Below are 27,605 nucleotides of genomic sequence, written 5' to 3'. Positions count from 1 at the left end.
TGCCTGCAAGGCAGAAGACCTGGGTTCAATCCCTGGGTCTGAAAGTTCCCCTGAAGGAGGGTATGGCAACCCACTCCAGTATTCTTGCCTGGAGAATCGCCATGGACAGAAGAGCCTGGCAGGCTATAGTACATGGGGTCCCAAAGAGTTGGACACAACTGAAGCGACTAAGCACACAGGTTAACAGAATAGAAAAGTGACCTAAATTTTAATTCTCTGAAGTTGTCTTCTCACTAATACAAATTTAATGGGGTTGGTTTAATGTAAAATCAGAAAAATGGATACCTCAGGGAAATTCTTTTGGATAGACTTACACTATAAAGGATCTTTCCATTCAGTCATTCAACAAATGATGACTCTCAAGATTGCCTGTTGCCAGTTAATACACTGACAAAAGGGGATTCAAAGTGTCAAATTTTATGAAGAAGAGAGTAAAGAAACCTTCACCACCAAAAAGTCACATCAAATATTTTAAAAATTCATTTCTGAAATGTTAATGGTAAAATCTAGTATCTTAATACTGAGGTCCAAATGGAGGATCCTTCTGTCATAATTCTAACAGAACACCCATCTTAGAATTTTGTCCTTTTTTACTTTCCTTTTATTCCAGGCTGAAAGAGATCATCCAATAGCTTTACTGAGTTTACTGGCTGTCAGAACTTGAAATGAAATCTGTGTTCAAAGCCTGAAACATCTATTCTAACAACGTAGTCTTGTTGCTGCCTTTCCAATAAAAGATTAGCCCAACTTTTGGCTGGTCCTTGGCTAAAGCTGATTTTCCTATTATTAACAAGTAAGATCTATCCACCAGTCTATCTCTTAACTGCCAAGAACGCATGCATTCATTCGTACATATTGGTTGAATGCTTTTTATGCATATATTATTCTGATAATTGCTGATCCTAACCATTTATTCTCAGACATGGGAATGATTGTGTTTTAAAACCTGTCTTGTCTGTGCAATATTCTGAGTGTCCTCAACGTAAAGGAAGTTTCTGCCTCCTCTCACCTCAACTTTGTCCAGGGGTAATTTTGTCTCATTCCAATTCCTACTTAAAAATGATCCCCAAAGATGCTGTGACAATAACAGAATGCTATCCTCTGATTCTAAGCTTGTATATAGTTATTCTAAGAGGACACTTACAATCAGTTCTGATTCACTTGAAGATACGGTGCTCTCATCTGATGTGTTTCTTATATTGATAGAATCCTGTGACTACTGCAGGTATGTAGGAATAACCAACTGCAATACTTTAGATGAAGGAACTGTGGTATATAAAATCGTGTATAAAGCTGCATTGTATAAAATTGGGTGTACCACTGGCTTCTTGTACCTATACTACTTTTGCATACTAGGAAAATCAATACTAGACTTAACTTGTCCAGATTTCACCTAGGATAAAGGAAAATTTTAGATTTCTGATTGTTTTTTCAATTCAATAACTATCTTCACTGGGAAATGCCAAACCTGGTCTCCCTCATCGGGCATACCAAAGCAGTCTATCTGCCCACTCTCTGTTTCAGTTTTGGATGCAGCTCTAAACCTAACCAACAGGCTTCCTGATGGAAAAAAAAAAATCAATGAGTTTAAATGATACAGAATTGTATGTCTTTATGAGTCACCTTTTCACACTAAAACATGGAAGCTTCATAAAATAAGTTAATATTTTGCTTTCAAAGCAACAGTATTTGCCTTCATGATAAATAAACAAGATTCATTTGAGACAATGATTTTTCAAGTGAAAGGATTAAAATAATCCCATTAAAACCAAAACAAAGGCATTTTATGTTCTTATGTCTTTATTAAAGTACTTACTTTATAAACCTGACTCAATAGTAACTCATATTTTTATTATTACAAATTTGCCTTTAATAATACATAATACACTTAAGGCAGATTTACCTTATAGATGGTCTCAGTTCTAAATACCACTACATTGATTTACACAAATAGCAAAAATCACATAGAGAACATCTAGTGGCAGCTTTCTTGGTACTTATCTTTAGATTTCAGAACTGTATCATAAGTCAAGTTTCCATAAATTTCATTTTTGAAAAGGGAAACAAACAATTTTGCCTTTATCTGCTTTGATTAGATGTAGTTATTATTAAAAATATAACCTTCAAATCTGTGGGGAAACCAATACTTTACCTTTATTCCTCAGAGAAGGCTAACAGCAGGCAAAATAAGGAACCGTTATAGAATCATACTGTTAAGTATTAACTTAACTCAAAATTCTCATATAATTGTATCATATCACAGCTAAAAATTACTATTTAATATATCAAGATACATCCAAAAGTGTCCTTTGGTTGCATTAATAGCAGGGGGCTTAGGCAGCACTTAAGATTCATTCTCTGGTCTTCTGGTGATTAGTATAAACTGAAGCTTTTGAAACTATTGGGTGATGCCATTTGGGGGGCCCAACAGCACAAAACCTTCAGGAGAATCGTGGATCCCAGTGGAAGAATTTGAAGACTGAAAGACTTGCAGTTAAGGTAGATTTATCATTAGGAGAACTTCAAGGAAATAGGAATGTGGTCAGAATCACTTAATATTTATTAGAAATCAGGATTCGGTAAATCATTTCTCTTTCAGAAAAATATCTTTAAAATGTGTATATTTTCCACTGCTCTTTTGTTTAAAAGAACATATAAAATAAAGATACTAGTGAATATAAACCAGTTTTAAATGTACTTGTTTCTCTTCATTTTTCCACCTTCAAAGGATTTCTTCTTATCAAGCACAAATGTGCTAATCTTTACAGCAAGACAAACTCTTCTGTGCTAAATCTTTTTATTCTTTTCTTTTCATCCTCTGAGAAAAGGTCTTCTTCACTGGTTGTAGTAGATGTAAAATCATAGTCTCTGGAATGACCATTTACAAAAGTAAATAAGGGATATTTCTCCTTAGAAGAAATTTTCAGCATCTGTAACAGAAAGCACAGAAGAATCCCTTATTGGATGCAATAGCGCACAGTAGGACCACATGATGAAATCTAAAGTTCTAGCCCTGAACTGCTCCTGTTAGCTTCTCCCATTTATATTTATCCAGTGCTACTGCTTTACTGTTCTGGCTAAAAAGGCAAAAGTTGACCAGTACTTACTATATAGTTTATTTACAGCTAAATACCTACTTCCTCATTAGGATTAGACCATCAAAAATTAAGTATATTATCATTCCTACCCCAAGCCCCCAAAGTAAAGTCTTCTGGTCACACTGTTTGAAGAGCTACTAGTGAGTTAAGATTTATCTTCTGTAACAGACAGTGAAACAAAACGGTATCACTGATTATGGCAAAATACTGTGAATGACTGTTTAGTACCATAACGCAGAAAAAAAATTAAACTAAGTCAAAAAGATCCACTCTAATCTCAATTCTACAACTTACTTTGATGTGACTTTTGAAAAATCACTCTACCTCATCTATTTTTTTTTTTAGGTATTCGTTTTTTATTTTTATTTTTTTCTTTTTTTAAAAAATATAAATTTATTTATTTTAATTGGAGGCTAATTACTTTACAATATTGTATTGGTTTTGCCATACATCAACATGAATCTGCCACAGGTGTACACATGTTCCCCATCCTGAACCCCCCTCCCACCTCCCTCCCCATACCTCATTTATAAAAGTGGGCAAAAGATATCCAATCTCCTTACCTCAGAGAAAAGTTAGGATGACAAGCAGCAATGAAAAGTTATTTTTTTTAATAAACAAGTTTTATTTAAAAGACCAAAATATAAGTTTGGTCTTTTCAAAGACTTCCATTTAAAAAAATATATTTCTGCAATAATCTAGTCAATACAAAAACAGTGTTTGTATATACTGCAATAATCCATACTTTACATATTACCTTCTAAAGTTATATTATACAATATGGAAGTAAAATAAGTAATACCTGGAATTTTGTGGGAACACCAACAATCTTTATATAGCCTCTGTCAATTTGGGATTCACTGACAAGCCAATTAACTCATTCTAAACCATTTAAGTCTTTCTGTTAAACAGTCTATTTAAATACTAAAACAATTTTAATTTAGAAGTGAATAAAAATTTTTGAGTGAAGAATGTTTTTATAGAAATAAACATTTCTATAGGTAATCAGGGCTTATAAGAAGGGTTCTGAAAAATTTATGTGGGTTACAAAGAATGCTGAAAAAATATCAATAGCATTTATACATCATTAATCATGATCAATTAAATATAACTTGTTTAAGGATAATTTTAGGAGCAAAAACTAAATTCTCTCAAATGTTGATATCCAAATGAAGGCTCATCAAATTCTTATATATTACATTTACAGATTCTCCTGAAACAAGGCTAAAATAAATACGTAGCCCTAGGATACGATACAATGTTAAATTTAAAATATTTCAATGAGACAGTTAATGAAATACATTTTCTAACAGTGAAAATGAACCATTTAAAAACAATCAAGCACTTAAAAAGCCAGATGTGATGAAAATCTGACCCTATAAATTCATATTGTGCTCCTACTTTTTATTCCCAAATTTAATTTATATTCTAAAAAAATGGGAGAGAGAAGGGCAAAAATATGGAAATGAAAAAGAGACAGAGGGAGCTGGCATCTGATCAGGCATCTTTCACCTCCAGCCAATGGTTGGAATACAAGCCAAAATTGTTATCATTTTATATTCATTTAATGTCACTTGTAAAAGTCGAGTATCTAATAGGCAGGTATCATTGCATCATTTTTAATTCAACATAACAGAGCTAACATTATCATCTCTTCATCTTTTCTTTCAAAATCAAGAATTAAGTCATTTAGGTTTATTAGTTGTACATTAACTAAAATTCAAATCTGTGCCCCAAGGCAAAATGTTAGAAAGGAACTCCCAGTCCTTTAATTATAAAATGCACCTACTTTTGCAAACCCACTTGCAATATAAGGCCTTACTGCTGCTGCTGCTAAGTCGCTTCAGTTGTGTCTGACTCTGTGCGACCCCATAGACGGCAGCCCACTAGGCTCCTCTGTCCCTGGGATTCTCCAGGCAAGAATACTAGAGTGGGTTGCCATTTCCTTCTCCAATGCATGAAAGTGAAAAGTGAAAGGGAAGTCGCTCAGTCGTGTCTGACTCTTAGCAACCCCATGGACTGCAGCCTACCAGGCTCCTCCGTTCATGGGATTTTCCAGGCAAGAGGACTGGAGTGGGTTGACATTGCCTTCTTCGGTTTTGGACAATACTGTAGCATGAATTCAGACTGAAAACCTGTATCAGTACTGGCTTACAGTTCAAATTCTCAGGGAAGTTCTTTTTAACTCCCTCCACTCAGTGCCAAGGTTGAGAAGTGAAAGTTTCTTATCTGCCCTTTTCTGTGGGAAACTTTATTTCCCTTTTAATTTTATTTTTACTTAGGTTGTAGCCTTTCAGTGTCCTAGCTTTTTAATTGGGTCCTTTTTTCCTTATCATGGGTTGTTTTCTTTGTTCTTCAGTGACACACAATTATGGTATAAAACTGATAGCATCCTAAAATTAATAAAATTTTATAAGGCCTCATTATATATACATATTGATTCAGGCTTTGAGAATTATATTTTCTAACTTTTCTACATTTAAACATTTTTAAAGACTAGAAGATGAAAAATAAATTGAAAAAAATGTGTAAATGAAAATTCGATTTATTTAGATAAGTTTAAATCTTATACCATAAAAAAACTTGCACACAATGTTTTTGGTGGCTTTATCCATAATTGCCAAAACTTGGAAACAACAAAGATGTCCTTCAATAGATGAGTGGATAAACTGTGGTACACCCAGACAGGAGAAAATTACTATATACACTACATACTGTGTGATTCTCTCTATATATACACAGACACACACAATGCATTTTTACATACACACACACACACAGTTAAGTTGAGCAATGTTAAGTGATAATCTAACAAACATAAACATGATATGATAGGAAGAAGTAAATTTAGGACAAATAAAACTAAAAACGCCAATGGAGATTTAAATGATCTAGCTTATTCTCATTTTATAAATGGAAAAATTGAGACCCAAAGGATTTAAACTGTTTTTCCAAGATGACATAACAGCAACAGCAAAAAGAGATAAACTGAAAATGAATTACTGAGACACTGCCTTATCAACAAGCCTTTCAAAGTTCTAAGTACCATATCAAGAATTTTTAAGATTTTTTTAAAGAATAATCATTGATTTGAACATCTATGAGAAGGGAAGAGTTTAGTTTTCTTTTTTTACTACAAAATAGGATGCACTGTCAAAACATTAAGGTCCCTCCACAATGGATAATATAAAATCTATACCAAAAAAATTCCATATTAGGTTACCTATATGACTTGGGTATATCAATTGAGATAATATACAAAATAAAGATAATGAAAGTTATTTAATAACTTGAGAAATAACTATTATATAATGGTAAAGGAAAAACAGCATATAACACTAGATATAGAGTTTAATCTCAGTTTTGTTAAAATAATTTTAAACACGTACTTTAAGAAGTTTAAAGAAAATACAACAAAATATTAACAGTTATCTCTGAATGAAAGACTTAATGGTGATTTTTTTATACTTTTATCTTCCAAAATTTCTAATATGTATTTCTTATACAGTGAGGAGAAAACCAAGTTTCTGGTTTTTTGTTTTTTTTTTTAACTTAAGCTAACTGGATTTACTATCCCATAGCTATATTTCTAAAGCAGTTCAGTAGTTTACTCAACAATAAGTTTAGAACAGGCAAGTCTTCTGTTCTAGTTTAATAAGACAGCTAAAGATACACTGAAGAGGCTTGATTGTCAAAAAGGCAAATCATAAATGTCTTTTTAAGAGGTCAAATATTTTATATAATTTTTCCTATGTCCTAAGTTAATGGGTTTCAGAATTTACAAAGGAAAAACCTAGAGGACAAAAATCAAGTAATTTCTTCCATCATAAAGCTAGCAGTTGTAAAGTAAGAACAGAATGAGAACCAGATGACTCCTTCTCCCAGCCCCAGAACCTTTTCTGCAAGTCTCTGCCACCACACATGTCAAATCAGACCCAGCACACAGCAGTCTGTACCTATGTGATCCATGCTGACCATGATGGAGGTAAATATTATGTAGGGGTTAGGTTCTAAATCAGGTCTTAATGTGAAAATCAAATATAGTAAAATATTACCTTCAAAAAGTCTTTAAATTATTTAAAGGGTGTTATGCATAATTCTGTGTATACAACCATGTTTAGTAACATGTATAAGTGTACAGTATAGTGTGGTATACAGCAATGCACAATATGAAATAAAAAGTACACATGGACAAATACTTATCATTGAACTGAAGTAAGTTAAATGTGTATGTGATGATAATTCCATTCTGTTCCCTCACTGCTGCTGCTGCTGCTAAGTCGCTTCAGTCATGTCCGACTCTGTGCGACCTCAGACGGCAGCCCACCAGGCTCCGCCGTCCCTGGGATTCTCCAGGCAAGAACACTGGAGTGGGTTGCCATTTCCTTAAATCCCTGTAGTTGAACTTTTAGCCCTTACTATGTTCAGTCACTCAGTCGTGTCTGACTCTTTGCGACCCCATGAACTGCAGCCTGCCAGGCTCCTCTGTCCATGGGGATTCCCAAGGCAAGAATACTGGAGTGGGTTGCCATGTCCTCCTCCAGGGGACCTTCCCAACCCAGGGATCAAACCCAGGTCTTCCGCACTGCAGACAGATTCTTTACCATCTGAGCCACCAGGAACTAACCATCTACATACAAGAAAATAAAGACTCATATTAGAAAAATCAAATAAATACATGTACTCTAATACACCCAGCTGAGCGATGAATACAAAAGTTGAGGGGTAAGTGACAGTCTAAAATACTAAACCATAGGGGCCTCAGCATTCTTCACTTCCTGCTCTGGGAGCACAGAGAGGCAACATACATTCTACAGAGAGATGGAAGATTTTTTCTCTGAAAAAATAAAACAGCCCTAGAGAAAAGATTACCACTTAATAACATTTGGGGGTCACCTAGTAAAATGTAAGGCTCATCACCTGATCACCTTAGTATGAAGGTCACCAGCTAAAAAGCCATACTCAAACACAGGGAACATCTACTCAGCTCTTTAGTGCCCCACTTTCAAGTATAAACAGACACAGAAGATCACCAGTCATTTGGAGGAAAGCATCAAATGGAAAATTGGAAGATTAAAACAAAAAATAGAAAACCAACCAAATAAAAAAGGATCTAAAAGGAAGGGAACATAAAAAGCAAAGGAAATGGAGAAAAATTTCAAAATTACTATAATTAATTTCCTTGGGGGAGAAGAGAAGGTAATATACCCATTAAAAAATGAAAGAATGCTATGAAGAATGAGTAATAGAAAAATATAAATAACTCCTAGAAATGTAAATATCATGATTGAAATTTGAGAACAAAAGCATTAAAAGATGGAGAAAATCCCCTAATACAAAAAGATAAAGACAAAGAAAATAAAAGGAAAAAAATACAGGAAAATCAGAGGACAATTCAGAGGGTCCAACAACCATATAATAAAAATTCCAGAAAGAAAGAATGAAGAAAAACAAAAGATAGGAAATAATGTTATATCTATTTTTAAAAAATTTTATTCTCAGACTGGAAGGAAACAATCAAGGAAAAGGAATAAACCAGGACACACAATGAAGTTTTAGAATACTAAGGATAATTAGTAATAGCTAACACATTATATAGTACCTACAGAGTACTAATCTAGTAATCATTTAATCTTCATAATGATGCTACTGAGAGGTAGCTATTATTATTTTCATTCCATGAGAACATTGATGCACAGAGAGGTTAACCAGTGAGGCCAGAAGTATACAGTCATGAGATGGTGGAGTCAGGATTCAAATCTGAAAACTTTCAGAAAGGAAAAAATGTTTACATTCAGAGGAAAATAATCCACAGTGACATTAAGCTTCTCAACAGCAACACTGGATGCTAAAGAAGGGAGCAGAGCAATGTCTCTAACGTTTGGTGGGGCAGGAGGCAGGGGATTATTCCATTCTAGAATTCTATATAATATCAATAAATGAAAAGATAAAGATGGTCAGACATGCAAGAATTCAAAAACTTTATCATCTACTCATACTTTTCTTTGAAAGTATGCTTTCATACTAGAAACTATGCTTCAGCAAAATGAAAGTGAAAGTTGCCCAGTCGTGTCCGACTCTTTGTGACCCCATGGACTATCCATGGAATTCTCCAAGCCAGAATACTGGAGTGGGTAGCCTTTCCCTTCTCCAGGGGATCTTCCCAACCCAGGGATCGAACCCAGGTCTCCCACATTGCAGACAGACTCTTTAACAGCTGAGCCACAAAGGAAGCCCAAGAATACTGGAGTGGGTAGCCTATCCCTTCTCTAGCGGATCTTCCCAACCCAGGAATCAAACTGAGGTCTCCTGCAGTGCAGGCGGATTCTTTACTAACTGAGCTATCAGGGAAGCCCATGCTTCAGCAAAACAAGGGATTAAACTAAATAAAGATTCAGAAGATAGGGGATCCAATGGAGAAAGGCAGCATTAGGAAGTTCCAAACAGACAATTCTGCGTCAAGTCTAGAGAAGAAAGAAGACTGCAGTCAAGAGAAAACTAAGAGAGAAAAGTCTCCAGAAAAAAGAAGGAAAGAAGAAAATGATATATTTTCTTACATTTATATTCATGAAAAATTTGCTGCTAGGTACTTGACAGATATGAGTAAAAAATTAAAGGAAATATCATTCAGTATGGGACTCCCAGGTGGCCCAGTGGTAAAAAAACAATTAATCTACAATGCAGGAGACATGGGTTCAATCCTGGACCAGGAATATCCCCTGGACAAGGAAATGGGAACCCACTTCAGAATTCTTGCCTGGGAAATCCCACAGACAGAGGAGCCTGATGGGCTACAGCCCATGGGGTCACAAAGAGTCGGTCACGACTTAGTGACTAAACAACAACAAACGACAACTCAGTACGTGCCAAGGAAATAAAAAGGGGAGAGGTAGTATTTACTCCAAGAAAATAAAATTTAGAGAAAAGAAATGTGATCATAGTATACCATGTGATTAGTGAGCAACATTATGTCGTTGCTGCTGTTGTTTGGTCAGTGGCTCAGTGAGTGAAGAATCTGCCTGCAAAGCAGGAGACCTGGGTTCAATTTCTGGGTCAGGAAGATCCCCTGGAGAAGGAAACAGCAACCTACTCCAGTATTTTTACCTGGAGAATTCCATGGACAGAGGAGCCTGGTGGCTAGTCAATGGGGTCAGAAAGAGTCAGATATGATTGAGTGACTAACACTTTCACTTTCACAGTAGCAGATAAGAGAACGTAGGAACTGCACAATTATTCAAGAGTATGGGGCATCATGTCGGTAACTTTCAAACAGCTCAGAAAAAAAATTATTTGTATTATATTTACAACGTTTCTATAAGGATGGAATTATTCCAATTTTTAATAAAGACAAAATAAAATGTATTAAACAAGAACTGAGTGAATTTATCATCAGCAAATAGCACAAAAGAAACAGTAAAGGAATTTTTCAGAAAGAAGTAAAACAATCCCAGAGGAAAATAAAGTAATACAGGAAAGATTGAAGGGCATCACAAAGGATAACACTGACTATTTAAAAAATAACACCATGTGGAATTTAAAATGTGTATAGGGTTAAATTATATGACAATAAAACACAAAAAAACAGGCTTCAAGGAAATAAATATTACTAGACACTTCCTTGTAGCTCAAACAGTATAAAAATCTGCTTGCAATGCAGGAGACCAGGGTTTGATCCCTAGGTCGAGAAGATCCTCTAGAGAAGGGAATGGAAATCCACCCTAGTACACTTGCCTGGAGAATTCCATGGACACAGGAGCCTCGTGGGTGACAGTTCATGGGGTCGCAAAGAGGTGGACACAACTGAGCGACTAACACACACGCACACAGTTCTGCACAGGTCACCACCACCAGGGTACTACATAGAGAGGAGACTGAACACTACCCTGTCTTCCTGTAAAAAGGCCTATTTACTTAGCTAGAGCTTCATCCCAAGGGACAGGCTTTAGTAATCCTCAAATATATAGGCAAAGGAGGCACTCCCAGGGACATTAGGCAGGGAGACACCATCCCTGAGCACTCCTATAGCCTCACTACAGTGCAGCAAGACTCCCCATGATGGAGCTTAAACACTGTCAAGGGCCCCCCTTTTTGTAATTGTCATCCAGGGGACACCATCAAATCTCCTGGTCTGGAGTCCAGCAGTTACTGACTATGGCCCTACAAAACTGCATCCATTCAGTTGCTTAGTTATGTCTGACTCTTTGCAACCCCATGGACTGCAGCACACCAGGCTTCCCTGTCCATCACCAACTCCCAGAGCTTGCTCAAATACATGTCCATCAAGTCGGTGATGCCATCCAAACATCTCATTCTCTGTCGTCCCCTTCTCCTCCTGCCTTCAATCTTTCCCAGCATCAGGGTCTTTTCAAATGAGTCAGCTCTTTGCATCAGGTGGCCAAAGTATTGGAGTTTCAGCTTCAGCATCAGTCTTTCCAATGAACACCCAGGACTGATTTCCTTTAGGATGGACTGGTTGGATCACCTTGCAGTCCAAGGGACTCTCAAGAGTCTTCTCTAACACCACAGTTCAAAAGCATCAATTCTCTGGCACTCAGCTTTCTTTATAGTCCGACTCTCACATCCATCCATGACTACTGGAAAAACCATAGCTTTGATTAGACAGACCTTTGTTGGCAAAGTAATGTCTCTGCTTATTAATATGCTGTCTAGGTTGGCCATAACTTTTCTTCCAAGGAGCAAGCGTCTTTTAATTTCATGGCTGCAGTCACCATTTGCAGTGATTTTGGAGCCTAAAAGAATAAAGTCTGTCACTGTTTCCACTGTTTCTCCATCTATTTCCCATGAAATGATGGGACCAGATGCCATTATCTTAGTTTTCTGAATGTTAAGTTTTAAGCCAACTTTTTCACTCCTCTTTCACTTTCATCAAGAGGCTCTTTACTTCTTTGCTTTCTGCCAAAAGGTGGTGTCATCTGTGCATCTGAGGTTACTGATATTGATCCCCTCAATCTTGATTCCAGCTTGTGCTTCATCCAGGCTGGCATTTCACATGATGTACTCTGCATATAAGTTAAATAAGCAGGGTGACAGTATACAGCCCTGATGTACTCCTTTCCCAATTTAGAACCAGTCTGTTGTTCCATGTCCAGTTCTAACTGTTGCTTTTTAACCAGCATACAGATTTCTCAGGAGGCAGATCAGGTGGTCTGACATTTCCATCTCTTTAAAAAATTTTCACAGTTTGTTGTGATCCACACAGTCAAAGGCTTTGACATAATCAATAAAGCAGAAGTAGATGTTTTTCTGGAAGTCTCTTGCTTTTTCAATGATCCAATGGATGTTGGCAATTTGATCTCTGGTTCCTCTGCCTTTTCTAAATCCAGCTTGAACATCTGGAAGTTCACAGTTCATGTATTGTTGAAGCCTGCCTTGGAGGATTTTGGGCATTACTTTGCTAGCATGTGAGATAAGTACAATTGTGCAGTAGTTTGAACATTCTTTGGCATTGCCTTTCTTTGGGATTGGAATGAAAACTGACCATTTCCAGTTCTGGGGACGTTGCTGAGTTTTCCAAATTTGCTGGCATACTGAATGCAGCACTTCCATAGCATCATCTTTCAGGATTTGAAACAGCTCAACTGGAATTCCATACCTTCACTAGCTTTGTTTGTCGTGATGCTTCCTAAGGCCCACTTGACTTCATATTCCAGGATGTCTGACTCTAGGTAAATGATTACACCATCATGGTTATCTGGGTCATGAAGATCTTTTTTTGATAATCCTTCTGTGTATTCTTGCCACCTCTTAATATCTTCTGCTTCTGTTAGGTCCATACCATTTCTGACCTTTATTGAGCCCATCTTTGCATGAAATCATCAGATTTCATGCAAATCATCACTGATCATCGTCTCTTGGCAGAGAACTCGAATTCTGGTTCTGGTCTGGTCTGATTTCTGGTTAGGGCTGAGTTCCAGTCCTCCCTTCTCTGGAGGCCCAGGGAAAAGTCCCATAACGCCTGGGTATCTGTAGGTGGCAGGAGACATCTGTAAGGCCACCCCTTTCGCCCATCCTCTCCCTTCTTCTTTCAACCTGGCTTCCTTTCCTCCCTTGAAATCTTTGATGTTAGTACTTGGATCTGAAGTTCTGTGTCTCTATGGGAGGTTTTCTGAGAGACTGTATTCTTGTATTTAAGGGCTTCCCTGGTGGTGCAGAGGTTAAAGCGTCTGCCTGCAATGTGGGAGACCTGGGTTCGATCCCTGGGTCAGAAAGATCCCCTGGAGAAGGAAATGGCAACCCACTCCAGTATTCTTGCCTGGAGAATCCCATGGAGGGAGGAGCTTGGTGGGCTACAGTCCACAGGTCGCAAAGAGTTAGACACGACTGAGCCACTTCACTTTCACTTTGCATGAAATGCTTCCCTGGTACCTCTAATTTTCTTGAAGATATATCTAGTCTTTCTCATTCTGTTGTTTTCCTCCATTTCTTTATACTGATCACTGAGGAAGGCTTTCTTGTCTCTCCTTGCTATGCGTTGGAACTCTGCATTCAAACGGGCATATCTTTCTTTTTCTCCTTTGCCTTTAGCTTCTCTTCTTTTCTCAGTTATTTGCAAGGCCTCCTCAGACAACCATTTTGCCTTTCTGCATTTCTTTTTCTTGGGGTTGGTCTTGATCACTGCCTCCTGTACAATGTCATGAACCTCCGTCCATAGTTCTTTAGGCACTCTATCAGATCTAAACCCTTGAATCTATGTGTCACTCCCACTGTATAATCCTAACGGATTTGATTTAGGTCATACCTGAATGGTCTAGTGGTTTTCCCCACTTTCTTCAATTTAAGTCTGAATTTGGCAGCAAGAAGTTCATGATCTGAGCCACAGTCAGCTCCTGGTCTTGTTTTTGCTGACTGTATAGAGCTTCCCCATCTTTGGCTGCAAAGAATATAATCAATCTGATTTTGGTATCAACCACCTGGTGATGTCCATGTGTTAAGTCTTTCTTGTGTTGTTGGAAGAGGGTGTTTGCTATGACCAGTGCATTTTCTTGGCAAAACTCTATTAGCCTTTGACCTGCTTCATTTTGTACCTCAAGGCCAAATTTGCCTGTTACTCCAGGTATCTCTTGACTTCCTACTTTTGCATTCCAGTCCCCTATAATGAAAAGGACATCTTTTTGGGGTGTTAGTTCTAGAAGGTCTTGTAGGTCTTCACAGACCCATTCAGCTTCAGCTTCTTCAGCATTACTGGTCAGGGCATAGACTTGGATTACTGTGATATTGAATGGTTTGCCTTGGAAACGAACAGACATTCTGTTGTTTTTGAGACTGCATCCAAGAACTGCATTTTGGACTCTCTTGTTGACGATGATGGCTCCTTCATTTCTTCTAAGCGATTATTGCCCATACTAGTAGATATAACAGTCATCTGAGTTAAATTCAGCCATTTCAGTCCATTTTAGTTCACTGATTCCTAAAATGTCAATGTTCACTCCTGCCATCTCCTGTTTGACCACTTCCAGTTTGCTTTAATTCATGGACCTAACATTCTAGGTTCCTATGCAATATTGCTCTTTATTGCATCGGACCTTGCTTCTATCACCAGTCACATCTACAACTGGATGTTGTTTTTGCTTTCACTCCATCTCTTCATTCTTTCTGGAGTTGTTTCTCCACTGATCTCCGGTAGCATATGGGGCACTTACTGACCTGGGGAGTTCATCTTTCAGTGTCTTATCTTTTCGCCTTTTCATACTGTTCATGGGGTTCTCAAGGCAAGAATACTGAAGTGGTTTGCCATTCCCTTCTCCAGCGGACTCATTTTGTCAGAACTTTCCACCATAACCCGTCTGTCTTGGGTGGCCCTACAGGGCATGGCTTAGTTTCATTGAGTTAGACAAGGCTGTGGTCCATGTGATCAGTTTGGGGTTAGTTTTCTGTGATTGTGGTTTTCATTCTGTCTGCCCTCTGATGGATAAGGATAAGAGGCTTATGGAAGCTTCGTGATGGGAGAGACTGATCCAGGAGAAAGAAGCAGTGTCCGCGCAAGAGACTGACCCTGACTTGCCTGTGAGTGTCCAGGAGTCTCCAGCGGAGGCATGGGTCGGTGGTGGACTGCTGAAGGGTGGGGGGCACTGAGTGCAGCAGTGCATGCATGGGACCTCTTGAAGGAGGTTGCCATTATCTTCATCACCTCCACTACAGTTTGGCCCCTGGCGGCTCAGAGGTAAAGCATCTGCCTGCAATGCAGGAGACCTGGGATTGATCCCTGGGTCAGGAAGATCCCCTGGAAAAGGAAATGGCAACACACTCCAGTACTCTTGCCTGGACAATCCCATGGACAGAGAAGGTAGACTACAGTCCATGGACCGCAAAGATTCGGGTGACTTCACTTTTACTTTCTCACTTTGTAGTTTGGCCTCAGCTCAAACAACAGGGAGGGAACACAGCCCTGCCCATCAACAGAAAATTGGATTAAAGATTTACTGAGCATGGCCCCACCCATCAGAACAAGACCCAGACCCAAAACTGCATTTAGCTGCATATTTTAAAAGCTGCTGACTGAACCTAGATAGTATATTCAAAAGCAGAGACATTACTTTGCCAACAAAGGTCTGTCTAGTCAAGGCTATGGTTTTTCCAGTAGTCATGTGTGGATGTGAGAGTTGGACTGTGAAGAAAGCTGAGCACTGAAGAATTGATGCTTTTGAACTGCGGTGTTGGAGAAGACTCTTGAGAGTCCCTTGGACTGCAAGGAGATCCAACCAGTCCATTCCAAAGGAGATCAGTCCTGGGTGTTCTTTGGAAGGAATGATGCTAAAGCCGAAACTCCAGTACTTTGGCTACCTCATACGAAGAGCTGACTCATTGGAAAAGACTCTGACGCTGGGAGGGATTGGGGGCAGGAGAAGAAGGGGACAACAGAGGGTGAGATGGCTGGATGGCATCACCGACTCGATGGACGTAAGTTTGAGTGAACTCTGGGAGTTGGTGATGGACAGGGAGGCCTGGTGTGCTGCAATTCATGGGGTCGCAAAGGGTTGGACACGACTGAGTGACTGAACTGAATTAACTGAGGGTCTGGCACCCCGTCAGCCTGAAATTAGGTGTTAAATGAGGTTCCCCCCCTTGAAACACTGACAGGTCTCAGTATGCTCTAAACAACACAGGTATATCAAGAATAAACCAGGTGGTACTCCAAAAAGAGCCAGGATGGGTGAGCACCCTGCGTCCTGCCCTGGTGCACAGCAGTCGAGGCACAAGATTCCCCAACCCCACCATACCCATGCAACAGCTGACCCACAAAAGGGCCAGGCAAGTGCCTTGAACTCCACCCACCCCTCACAAATACAAAACTTTAACTAATCCTTACCTACACCATGCAGACATTGAGCCACAACTGGGGTAGGTAAGCAATTTATGTTCTGCCCTCCCTGCACAATGGCCAAGCCACAATCAGGCCAGGCAAGGGACCTGAGCCCAACCCTCCCCACACAGCAGCCTCAGCCCTATCACATCTGGTAGGCACACAGCCCACACAAAGGACTCCCATATAGCCACATGGTACAGCTCCTATATAAGATCACTCCTTCAGAAAGAGGCAGCCACTGTAGCTAATACACACAGACAAACAGACAGGCAAAAGGAGGAGACTCAGGAATATGTTCCAAACCAAAGAACAAAGCAAATCCCTCCCCCAAAACCTTCATTAAACAGAGATAAGTAACCTATCTGATAAAGAGTTCAAAACAATGATCATAAAGAGCCTATGATCTCAGGAGAAGAACACATGAGCAAAATGAGAATTTCAAAAAAAGACAGAAAATATAAGAAAGTACCAAACAGAAGTTGCAACAACTGAAAAATACACTAGAGGGGTTCAAGAGCAGAATGGCTTTAAAACAGAAACACCAATCTGGAAGACAAAGCAATGGAAAACATCCAGACAGAGTGGCGATATGAAAAAATAATTAAAAGAAGACAGGATCTCTTGAGGGACTTTCGGGGCAATATCAAGCAGAATACTGTTTCGATTATAGTGATCTCAGAAGGAGAAGACAGAGAGAAAGGACCAAAAAGTTATTTGAATAATGTCTGAAAATTTCCATAATTGGGGAAAGGACACAGATACCCAGGTCTAAGAAGCCCAGAGAATTCCAAATAAGATGGACCCAAAGGAAAACATACCAGCCACATTATAATGGTAAAAGTTAAGGATAAAAAGAGAATCTTAAAAGCAGAAAGAGAATGGCAATTTATTTTGTACCAGGGAAAGCCCATGATGCTATGAGCAGATTTTCAGCAGAAACTTCACAGGCCAGGAAAGGAGTGGTATGACATATTCAAAGTGTACAGAGGAGAAAACTGCCAACTAAGAATTCTCTACCCAGCAAACTTAACGTTCAAAATTGAAGGACAGATTAAGAGTTTTACAAATAAATAAAGCTAAAAAGTTTATCACCACTAAAACACTGCAAAAAATGCTAAAGGGACTTCTCTAAGTTAAAAAGAAAAGCACTAATTACTAAGAAAGCATATAAAAGTAAAAATCTCAGTGGAATAGGTAAATAAATGATAAAGGTAGTAAATCAGTCACTTATAAAGCAAGTACAAATGGTAAAAGACAAAAGCAGTACAAAAACTTTAAAAATGTAATAATTAGTCAAAGTGAAGTTGCTCAGTCGTATCCGACTCTTTGTGACCCCATGGACTGTAGCCTATCAGGCTCCTCCATCCATGGGATTTTCCAGGCAAGAGTGCTGGAGTGGATTGCCATTTCCTTCTCCAGGGGATCTTCCCGAGCCAGGAATCGAACCCAGGTCTCCCACATTGCAGGCAGACACTTTACCATCTGAGCCACCAGGGAAGCCCAATAATTAGTCAAGGGATACATAAAATAATAAGATGTAAAATATGTCAGCAAAAATATCAAACATGGAGTCAAAATGAATGTGTTCAAAATTAAGTTACTATCAACTTAAAAGAGACTGCTATATACAGAGAATGTTATATGTGAATCTCACAGTAAGCACAAAGGAAAAAAAGTAAATATACAAAAGAAAGTGAGAAAGGAATGCAAATACATATGCCGCCTAGAAGACACTCACTTCAAACCTAAAGACACTGATTGAAGTGAAGAGATGGAAAAAGATATACCGTGAAAACGGAAACAAAAAAGCTAGGATAGCAATACTTAGACAAATTAAACTTTAAAACAAAAACTATTAACAAAACACAAAGAATTATAACAATAAAAGGTTCAATCCTATAAGAGGATACAACATTTTGCAAACATTTAAGCACCAACATGGTGTGTGCACACTCAGTCGCAGTCATGTGACACTTCATGACCCCAAGGACAGTAGCCCACCAGACTTCTTTGTCCGTGGGACTATCCAAGCAAGAATATGGAGGTGGGTTGCCATTTCCCCCTCCAGGGATCTTCCCAAACCAGGGATTGAACCCATTTCTGAGCCTCCTTCATTGGCAGGTGGATTCCTTACCAATGAGCCACCTGGGAAGCCCATGCACCCAACATAGGAACACCAAAATATATAAAGCAAATATTAATGTAAATAAAAGAAGAAATAGACAGCAATACAACAATAGTAGGGGACTTTCATAGTCCACTTATATCAAAGGACAGATCATCCAGACAGAAAAATCAACAAAGAAACATCAGCCTTAAATGACACATTAGACCAGATGGACTCAATATAAATATATACAGGACATTCCAGTCAGAAACAGCAGAACACTCATTCTTTTCAAATGCACATAGAACGTTCTATAAGATAGATCACATGTTAGGTCAGAAAACAAGTCTCAATAAACTTAAGAAGATTAAAATCATACCAAACATCATTTTCAACCATAACCAACAACAGTATAAAACAAGAAATCAATTATAAGAAGAAAAATGAATACACTATATACCCAAAACTAACATAATATTGTTAGTCAACATATTTCTTCTTAAATTAGGATTTACATTTTGTTCAGATAAATACCCAGAAGTGGTATTGCTGGATTGTATCGCAGTTCTATTTTTAGTTTTCTGAGGAATCTTCATGCTATTTCTCATAGCAGCTGTACTACTTTATATTACCATCACCAGTGCATGACAGTTTCCTTTTCTCCACATCTTCACCAACCCTTGTTATTGTCTTTGTAATTTTAACCATCTAGTGTATGTGTGTAAGATGGTAAATTATTGTGATTTTGCATTTCCCTGATAATTTGTGATGTTAAGCATCTTTACATATGCTTGTTAGCCATCCGTATGTCTTCTTTAGAAAAATGTTTATTCAGGTCTCCTGTCCATTTTTAAATAGAGTTTTTTGTTTTGTTTGCTGTTTAGTTGTACGAGTGCTTTAAATATTTAGATATCAACCGCTTATCAGATATATCATTTGCAAATATTTTCTCCCATTCCATAGGTTGCCTTTTCATTTTGCTGATGGTTTTGCTATGCATTAACTTTTTGGTTTAATATGGTCTCATTTGTTTATTTTTGCTTCTGTTGCCCTTGCCCGAGAAGATATATTGAAAAAAAAAAAAAAAAAACATTGCTAAGACTAACAGCAAGGGCTTACTGTCTATGTTTTATTTGAGGAGTTCATCAGGGATACTGGCCTATATGCACCCCTTTCTCTTTTTGTAGTGTCTTTCTCTGGATTTGGTATTAGGTTAATGCTAGCCAATGTTCATTTCTCTTCAATTTTTTGGAATAATTTGAGAAGGACAGGAATTAATGCTTCTCTAAATGTTTGGTAGAATTCATCTGTTAAGCCATCTGAAACTAGATTTTGCTGGGAGTTTCTTTTTTCTTAATGATTCAACTTTATTACTAGCAATTGATCTATTCAGATTTTCTATTTCTTTGTGATTTGGTCTTAGAAGATTGTATGTTTATAGAAATTTATCCATTTCCTTTAGGTTGTCCAATTTGTTGACATATAATTGTTCATAGTATTCTCTTATAATCTTTTGTATTACTATGGTATTGGTTGCAATTTTTCCTCTTCATTTCTAATATTATTTATTTGGGTTCTCTTATCTTGATGAGTCTGGCTGGACATTGTCAATTTTGTTTATCATTTCAAAGAACCAACATTTAGTTTCATTAATCTTTCTTCTATTGCTTTTAAAATCTCTTTCATTTATTTCTGCTCTCATCGTTATTATTTCTTGCATTCTACTACTTTGGGTTTTGTTAGTTCTTTTTTTCTAGTTCCCTGAAATATAAAATTAGATTGTTTATTTGAGATTTTTCTTGTTTCTTGAGGTAGGCCTCTATAACTATGAACTTCCCTCTTAGAACTGCTTTTGCTGTGTCTACAGATTCTGGAAAGTTGTGTTCTCATTTTTATTTGTCTCAAGGTTCTTAAAAAAACTTTCTCTTTGATATCTTCATTGACTTCTTGATTGTTTAGTAGCACACTGTTTAACCTCCAAATATTTGTGTTTTTCCAGTTTTCTTTTTTTGGCATTTTTGTACACTAATAACAAATTATCAAAAAGAGAAATGAAGAAAATCTCATTTACAACTGCATCAAAAAGAACAATATACCTAGGAATAAATTTAACTAAGAAGGTGAAAGACCTATACTCTGAAAACATGACAAAAGAAACTAAAGCAGACAACTGAACTGGAAGACTCAATATTATTAAAATACTACTGAAAGCAATCTGCAGTCAATGTAATCTCTATCAAAATGCCAATGGCATTTTTTGCATAAAGGAAACAAATAATTCTAAAATTTGTATGAAATCACAAAAGACCCCAAATATCCAGAGAGATTCTTGAGAATGAAGAACAAAGCTGGAAGTTTCAAGCATCCTTATTTCAAACTATACTACAAAGCTATAGTAATCATCAGTATGGTACTGGCACAAAAACAGATCAATGGAACAGAATAAAGAGCCCAGAAATAAACTCATATGCTTCATTAATCTAAGACAAAGGAAACAACAATACACAATGGCCGAAAAAAAGTCCTCTTCAATAAATGGTACTGGGAATACTGGACAGCCACATGTAGAAGAATCAGACTACTTTCTCACACCATATGCAAATATAAACTGAAAATGGATGAAAGACTTAAATGAAACCATAAACATCTAGAAGAAAACAGGTAGCAAGCTCCTTGACATGAGTCTTGGTGATGATTTTTTAAACTTTAACACCCCAACGCAACAAAAGCAAAAATTTAAAAAGTGGAACTATAACAAACTAAAAAGCTTCTGCACAGCAAAGGAAACCATCAAAAAAATTAAAAGACAATCTACTAAATGGGAGAAAATATTTGCAAATTACATGCCTGATAAGGGGTTAAAATCCAAACTATATAAAAAAGACTCATATAACTCAATATCAAAATACAGACAACCTGATTAGAAAATGAGCAGAAGATGAAAATAAACATTTTTCCAACGGTAACACACAGATGCCCAACAAGCACATGGAAAGATACTTATCTTCTCTAATCATTGGGGAGATGCAAAGCAAACCATAATGAGCTATTACTACATATCTATCAGAATGCCTGTTACCAAAAGGACAAAATAAGTGCTATTGAGGATGTGGAGAAAAGGGTACCTTCATGCACTAATGATGGGAATGTAAATTGCTGCAGGCAGTATGGAAAAGTTATGAAGTTCCTCAAAAAACTAAAACTCAAACTACTACACAATCCAGCAATTCTAATTAAGGGTATTTACTCAAAGAAAATGAAAACACTAATTTAAAAAAATATAGGTACCCCTATATTCATCACAGCACTATTTACAATAGCCAAGATACGAAGGCAACCTAGATGTCCACTCATAGATGACTGAATAAAATAGATGTTTTACACACACACACACACACACACACAGTTGAATACTACTCAGTCACACAAAAAAAGAATCAAATCTTGCCATTAGAGACAACATGGACCTAGAGGGTATCACACTAAGTGAAATAAGTCAGTCAGAGAAAACCAGTATCTGCATGATTTCACTTACATGTGGAATCTATAAAACTAAACAAATGAACAAACAAAACAGAAACAGACTCAGATATAAAGAACACAACTGCTCGCATACTCTTGGATTCGAAGAATTAATATGGTTAAAATAGGTGTACTACCCAAAGGAACTGACAGACTTAATGTAATCCTTATCAAATTACCCAAGACATTTACCACAGAACTAGAACAAATAATCCTAACATTTATATGGAACGACAAGAGACCCCATAAAAGCAATCCTCAGGAAAAAGAACAAGACCAGAGGCAAATTCTCCCAGAACCTCAGATAATACTGCAAAGCTACAGTAATCAGAATAGCATGATACTTGGGTAAAAGTAAAAAAGTAAGTAAAAAAAAAAAGACATATAGATGAATGAAACAGAAGCAAGAACCCAGAAATAAACCCAGACAGCTACAGTCAATTAATCTACAACAAAGGAGGCAAGAATGGGGAAAAGATGGTTTCTTCAGCAGGTAGTGTTGGGAAAGCTGGATAGCCTCATTATAAATCAATGAAATTAGAATACTTCCTCATACCATGTACAAAATAAACTCCAAATGTCTTAAAAGACTTAAATATAAGACATGACAACATAAAATCCTGGAAGAAAAGGCAGGCAAAACCTTCTTGGACATAAATATAGTAGTATTTTCTTAGATCAGTTTCCCAGGGAAAAAGAGAGAAAAGCAAAAATAAACAAATGGGACCTAAACAAACTTACAAACTTTTGCACATCAAAGGAAACCATTAAGAAAAAGAAAAGACAACCTACAGAATGGGAGAAAATATTTGCAAATGATGCAACTGACAACGGATTAATATCTAAAATATACAAACATCTCATACAGCTCCATATTAAAAAAATAAAAAACCACCCAATCAAAAAATGGGAAGGAGACCTAAATAGTTACTTCTTTAAAGAAGACATAGAAAATAAATAAATAAATAAAGAAGACATAGAGACAGCCAATAGGCATATGAAAAGCCATTCAACATCTATACTTAAATAAACAACAAGGTCCTATTGAATAGCATAGGAAACTATATTCAAGATATCATGATAAAACAATAGAAAATAACATGAAAATGAATATATATACATATAACTGAGAATACATATTTACAACTATACAATACAGCAGAAATTAACCTAACAGTGTAAATCAACTATACTTCAAAAATTCGAAAAAAAATTTTTTTAATGTATTATATTGTAAAATGTAATACTGAGTAATGCTCAAAATTCTCCAAGACAGGCTTCAACAGTACCTGAACTGTGAACTTCCAGATATTCAAGCTGGATTTAGAAAAGGCAGAGGAACCAGAGATCAAATTGCCAACATCTGTTGGTTCACAGGAAAAGCAAGAAAGTTCCAGAAAAACAACTACTTCTGCTTTATTGACTATGCCAAAACCTTTGACTGTGTGGATCATAACAAAATGGAAAATTCTTAAAGAGATGGGAATACCAGACCACCTGACCTGCCTCCTGAGAAATCTGTATGTAGGTCAGGAAGCAACAGTTAGAACTACATATAACAGACTGGTTTATTGGGAAAGGAGTTCATCAAGGCTATCTATTGTCACCCAGTTTATTTAACTTATATGCAGAGTACATCATGGAAAATGCCAGCCTGGATGAAGCACAAGCTGGAATCAAGACTGCCAGGAGAAATATCAATAACCTCAGATACACAGATGACACCACCCTATGGCAGAAAGCAAAGGAAAACAAACAGCCTCTTGATGAAAGTGAAAGAGGGAGTGAAAAAGTTGGCTTAAAACTCAATATTCAAAAAACAAAGATCATGGCATCTGGCCCCATCACTTCATGGGAAATAGATGGGGAAACAATGGAAACAGTGACAGACTTTATTTTTTGGGGCTCCAAAATCACTGCAGATGGTGACTGTAGCCATGAAATTAAAAGATGCTTGCTCCTTAGAAGAAATGCTATGACCAACCTAGACAGCATATTAAAAAGCAGAGACATCACTTTGCCAACAAGGTTCGTTTAGTCAAAGCTATGATTTTTCCAGTAGTCATGTATGGATGTGGAGAAGGCAATGGCAACCCACTCCAGTACTCTTGTCTGGAAAATCCCATGGACAGAGGAGCCTGGTAGGCTGCAGTCCATGGGGTTGCTAAGAGTCGGACACGACTGAGCAACTTCACTTTCACTTTTCACTTTCATGCATTGGAGAAGGAAATGGAAACCCACTCCAGTGTTCTTGCCTGGAAAATCCCAGGGACGGCGGAGCCTAGTGGGCTGCTGTCTATGGGGTTCCACAGAGTTGCACATGACTGAAGTGACTTAGCAGCACCAAGCAACACAATGTATGGATGTGAGAGTTGGACTGTAAAGAAATCTGCTGAAGAAATGATGCTTTTGAACTGTGGTGTTGGAGAAGACTCTTGAGAGTCCCTTGGACTGCAAGGAGATCAAACCGGTCATTCCTAAAGGAAATCAGTCCTGAATATTCATTGGAAGGACTGATGCTGAAGCTGAAACTCCAATACTTTGGCCACCTGATGCAAAAAACTGACTCATTGGAAAAGACCCTGATGCTGGGAAAGACTGAAGGCAGGAGGAGAAGGGGACAACAGAGGACGAGACGGTTGGATGGTATCACCAACTCGATGGACATGAGTTTGAGCAAATTCCGGGAGTTGGTGATAGACAGGGAAGCCTGGGGTGTTGCAGTCCATGGGGTCGCAAAGAGTCAGACACAACTGAGTGACTGAAGTGACTGATTTGTAAAAAGTACTACTCTCCTACAGTTTAAATGAATCAGCTAGACCAACATGAACAGATAAAATCTCCAAGTCAGTCAAATGAAAAAGCAAGTTGCAAAAGGATATATACTTTTTTATATAAGTATATAATTAATGATAAGTTTAAGAACATAGAAAACAGTATATTTTGTTTATGGATATATCAAGTATACTAATTTACACTAATTTAGGATAGTGGCTGCCACTTGGAAGGAAATAAGGGAATAAGACTGGGGAACGGTAATACACTTCAATAATATATGAAGGCTTTACTTTTCCATAAGCTTAATGATAGCACATGGGTATTTATTATGTTATCCTCTGTATTTCTGTATGCTTGACATTTTTAAAAACTAGTCTAATAATGTCAACATATTGTAAAAGTACAAACTTCTTCAGCCTGGCATTCAAAACTCTCTACAATATTATTCCAACCTCCTTTTCTAGCCTCATCCTTTATTATTTACTATAGTGTTTCCTTATTTCCACTATACATGTCATCTCTATTACAATTAATGAACATTTCTCTTTTCAGAATTTTATTTTTTTAACTAATTAATTTATTTGGCTGCACTTAGTCTTAGGTGTGGCATATGGGATCTAGTTCCCCAATCAGACATTGAACTCAAGCCCCCTGCAATGGGAGCGTGCAGAGTCTTAGTCACTAGACCACCAAGGAAGTCCCTCTTTTCAGAATTTTGACTCAAATAGTTTTGTACAGGTCAATGATAAGGAGGAAATCACATGTTTAATAAGCCAGCTATACTTTTCCATTATGAATACACACATATATATAAGTATTAAGAGTATTTGTCCTACTGTCATCTAAAAACATCAAGTATTACACCTTGAGTTGTATATCAGCGGTTCTCAAATTTGATGTACAACGTTACTTGGGAGGTTTGTTAGAAATGAAGGGTCCCAGGCCAAATCTCTAAGACTTCTGATTCAGGCCATTAGAAGATAGAAATCCTGCCCTATATGTATCCATGGCCCCTAACAAATTGGACTATCTGCCATTTTCTAAAGAAACTATATTTTTCTTTTCTGTTACCTACCTTTCCTTTTGTTATTTCCTCTGCTTGAAGCACACTCCCTTCTCCCTGAGCCAACAGAAATTAAGCCTACACTTTAAGGCCCATATTAAATATCACCATCACAATAAAGAACTTTGACTTGGATGTGACATCTCTCTCATTTTAACCTTCTTCCTTCCCCTATCGATTTATTTCTATTTCTGTATGAATGCTTATCACATTCAATGTAATGCCTATCTTCTCTTATTCTGCCTCCTGAACTATAAATGCCACTTGAGGGCAAAAGCAGGGATTATGGCTTGGTCATTTTATGATTTCAACATGATAGTTATTCAGATACTTGCTGGACTGAGCTCTGCTAAACACTGAATTAATTTAACAAGTTTTATTAACATTTAAAACTCATGTGGCAAAAGCATTAGAATATCCATTCGTATAGCATTACAAATTAAACATGAGAATCTACATTATCTGGCGTCATTTTCAAAATGAGAAAACTGAAAACATATCCTATATAGAAACAATTTAAGAAGCTTTAATTTTCAAAGAAAAAATATTACAGTTTACAAATGCCAAATTCAGCTTTTAAGAAGGAAAGCTGCTTAATTTACCATCTTCCAAGCAAAAGTAAATGATCGAGCTATTAATTGACAAAGTGAGTTTTTGATATTGCTACAAAACGCTATGAACTTAAGAACAACAGTACAATTAAACCAAAGTTAATAGACTCTAGCAAAATTCTCAATACTTCCATATGATATTTCAGCATGTTTTCTCCTTGCTTTAACATTGCATATCACTAGGACACATCAAGTGCAATAACTTCTAAGTAGTTTTCCAGCATAAAAACTATAATTATTAGTATAAAACCCACAAAACCATGTTTTTAATCAGAAAATATCAACATGCAACTCATTTATGAATATAATTGTTTTTCAATTTGGTAATAGTAATTTGGGCTATTTTCTACTCCAGAGGTAATTACTTCACTGTTCTAAATATACTTATTTCAACCTAGATAGAAAATAAACTAATGCAAACAGAAATGGGACTTTTTAATGGAAAAATGTTCATCAACATCAATCTATATTATAGCATCATCTGCACCTGTAAATTTTAGTACATACATAACACCTTATAAAGACAGAACATTGTCAAAATGAAATATACAAATGTATATACTAATTTCAAGTGATAAAAAAGAGAAAATGGATAAAACATATTTCCTTATGTTCACTTGGCCCTTCAGGTTGAAAAGGAGAGTGAAAAGACGACAACTGTGAGAAATGAGGAATAAGAAAATGTTCTCACATACCTCATTTTCTCCTCTTCTCATTCATTTTTCTGTCATATTTCTGTTAAATTTCCTCTTTTACATGGCAAGTCAAGTAAACTAAACCTAACTCAAATGAAACTTTTTGTTTAACTTTTTCATTCTATTTTTACATTATAAAAGTAAAATTTTAACCCAGTATGTCCATTTTCCTGAATAAAATTAACTGGAAATAAAGCAGTTATAAGGCACACTATTATAACTGAGCTCAAGTTAAGAATTCCTAAAAATGATTCTAGTACTGGCTTTAAATACCATAAATGATAATCTGTAACTATTGATACTAATAAAGAGAGCCATCCAATTATGCTTACTTGCTAAATAAGTAATCTTTCCAAACTACTAAATATACACAGATCTTAAGGCCCTATAAATATTTTAGCAGTACT

The 27,605-nt window shown here is 36.9% G+C and overlaps 1 protein-coding gene across 6 annotated transcripts in view; it reads right to left on the bottom strand.

Annotated features, from left to right (window-relative positions):
- ATG4C (autophagy related 4C cysteine peptidase) overlaps positions 1,673-27,605 on the bottom strand; it is a 101,157-nt gene continuing 75,224 nt past the window's right edge. For 4 of the 6 annotated variants that reach the window (XM_005678322.3, XM_005678321.2, XM_005678324.2 and 1 more), the window contains one exon: positions 1,673-2,930. In XM_005678322.3, coding sequence (XP_005678379.1) covers positions 2,763-2,930 — 168 coding nt within the window. In that variant the 3' untranslated portion in view covers positions 1,673-2,762. The remainder of the gene's footprint in view (positions 2,931-27,605) is intronic. The other 2 variants (XM_005678325.3, XM_018045046.1) reach the window with 1 other exon arrangement.

This window comes from Capra hircus, chromosome 3 (genome assembly GCF_001704415.2).
Source record: "Capra hircus breed San Clemente chromosome 3, ASM170441v1, whole genome shotgun sequence".
In the NCBI taxonomy this organism is placed as follows: Eukaryota; Metazoa; Chordata; class Mammalia; order Artiodactyla; family Bovidae; genus Capra; species Capra hircus.
The sequence above is the reverse complement of the archived record's forward strand: the minus strand, read 5'-3'. Positions and strand labels throughout refer to the sequence as shown.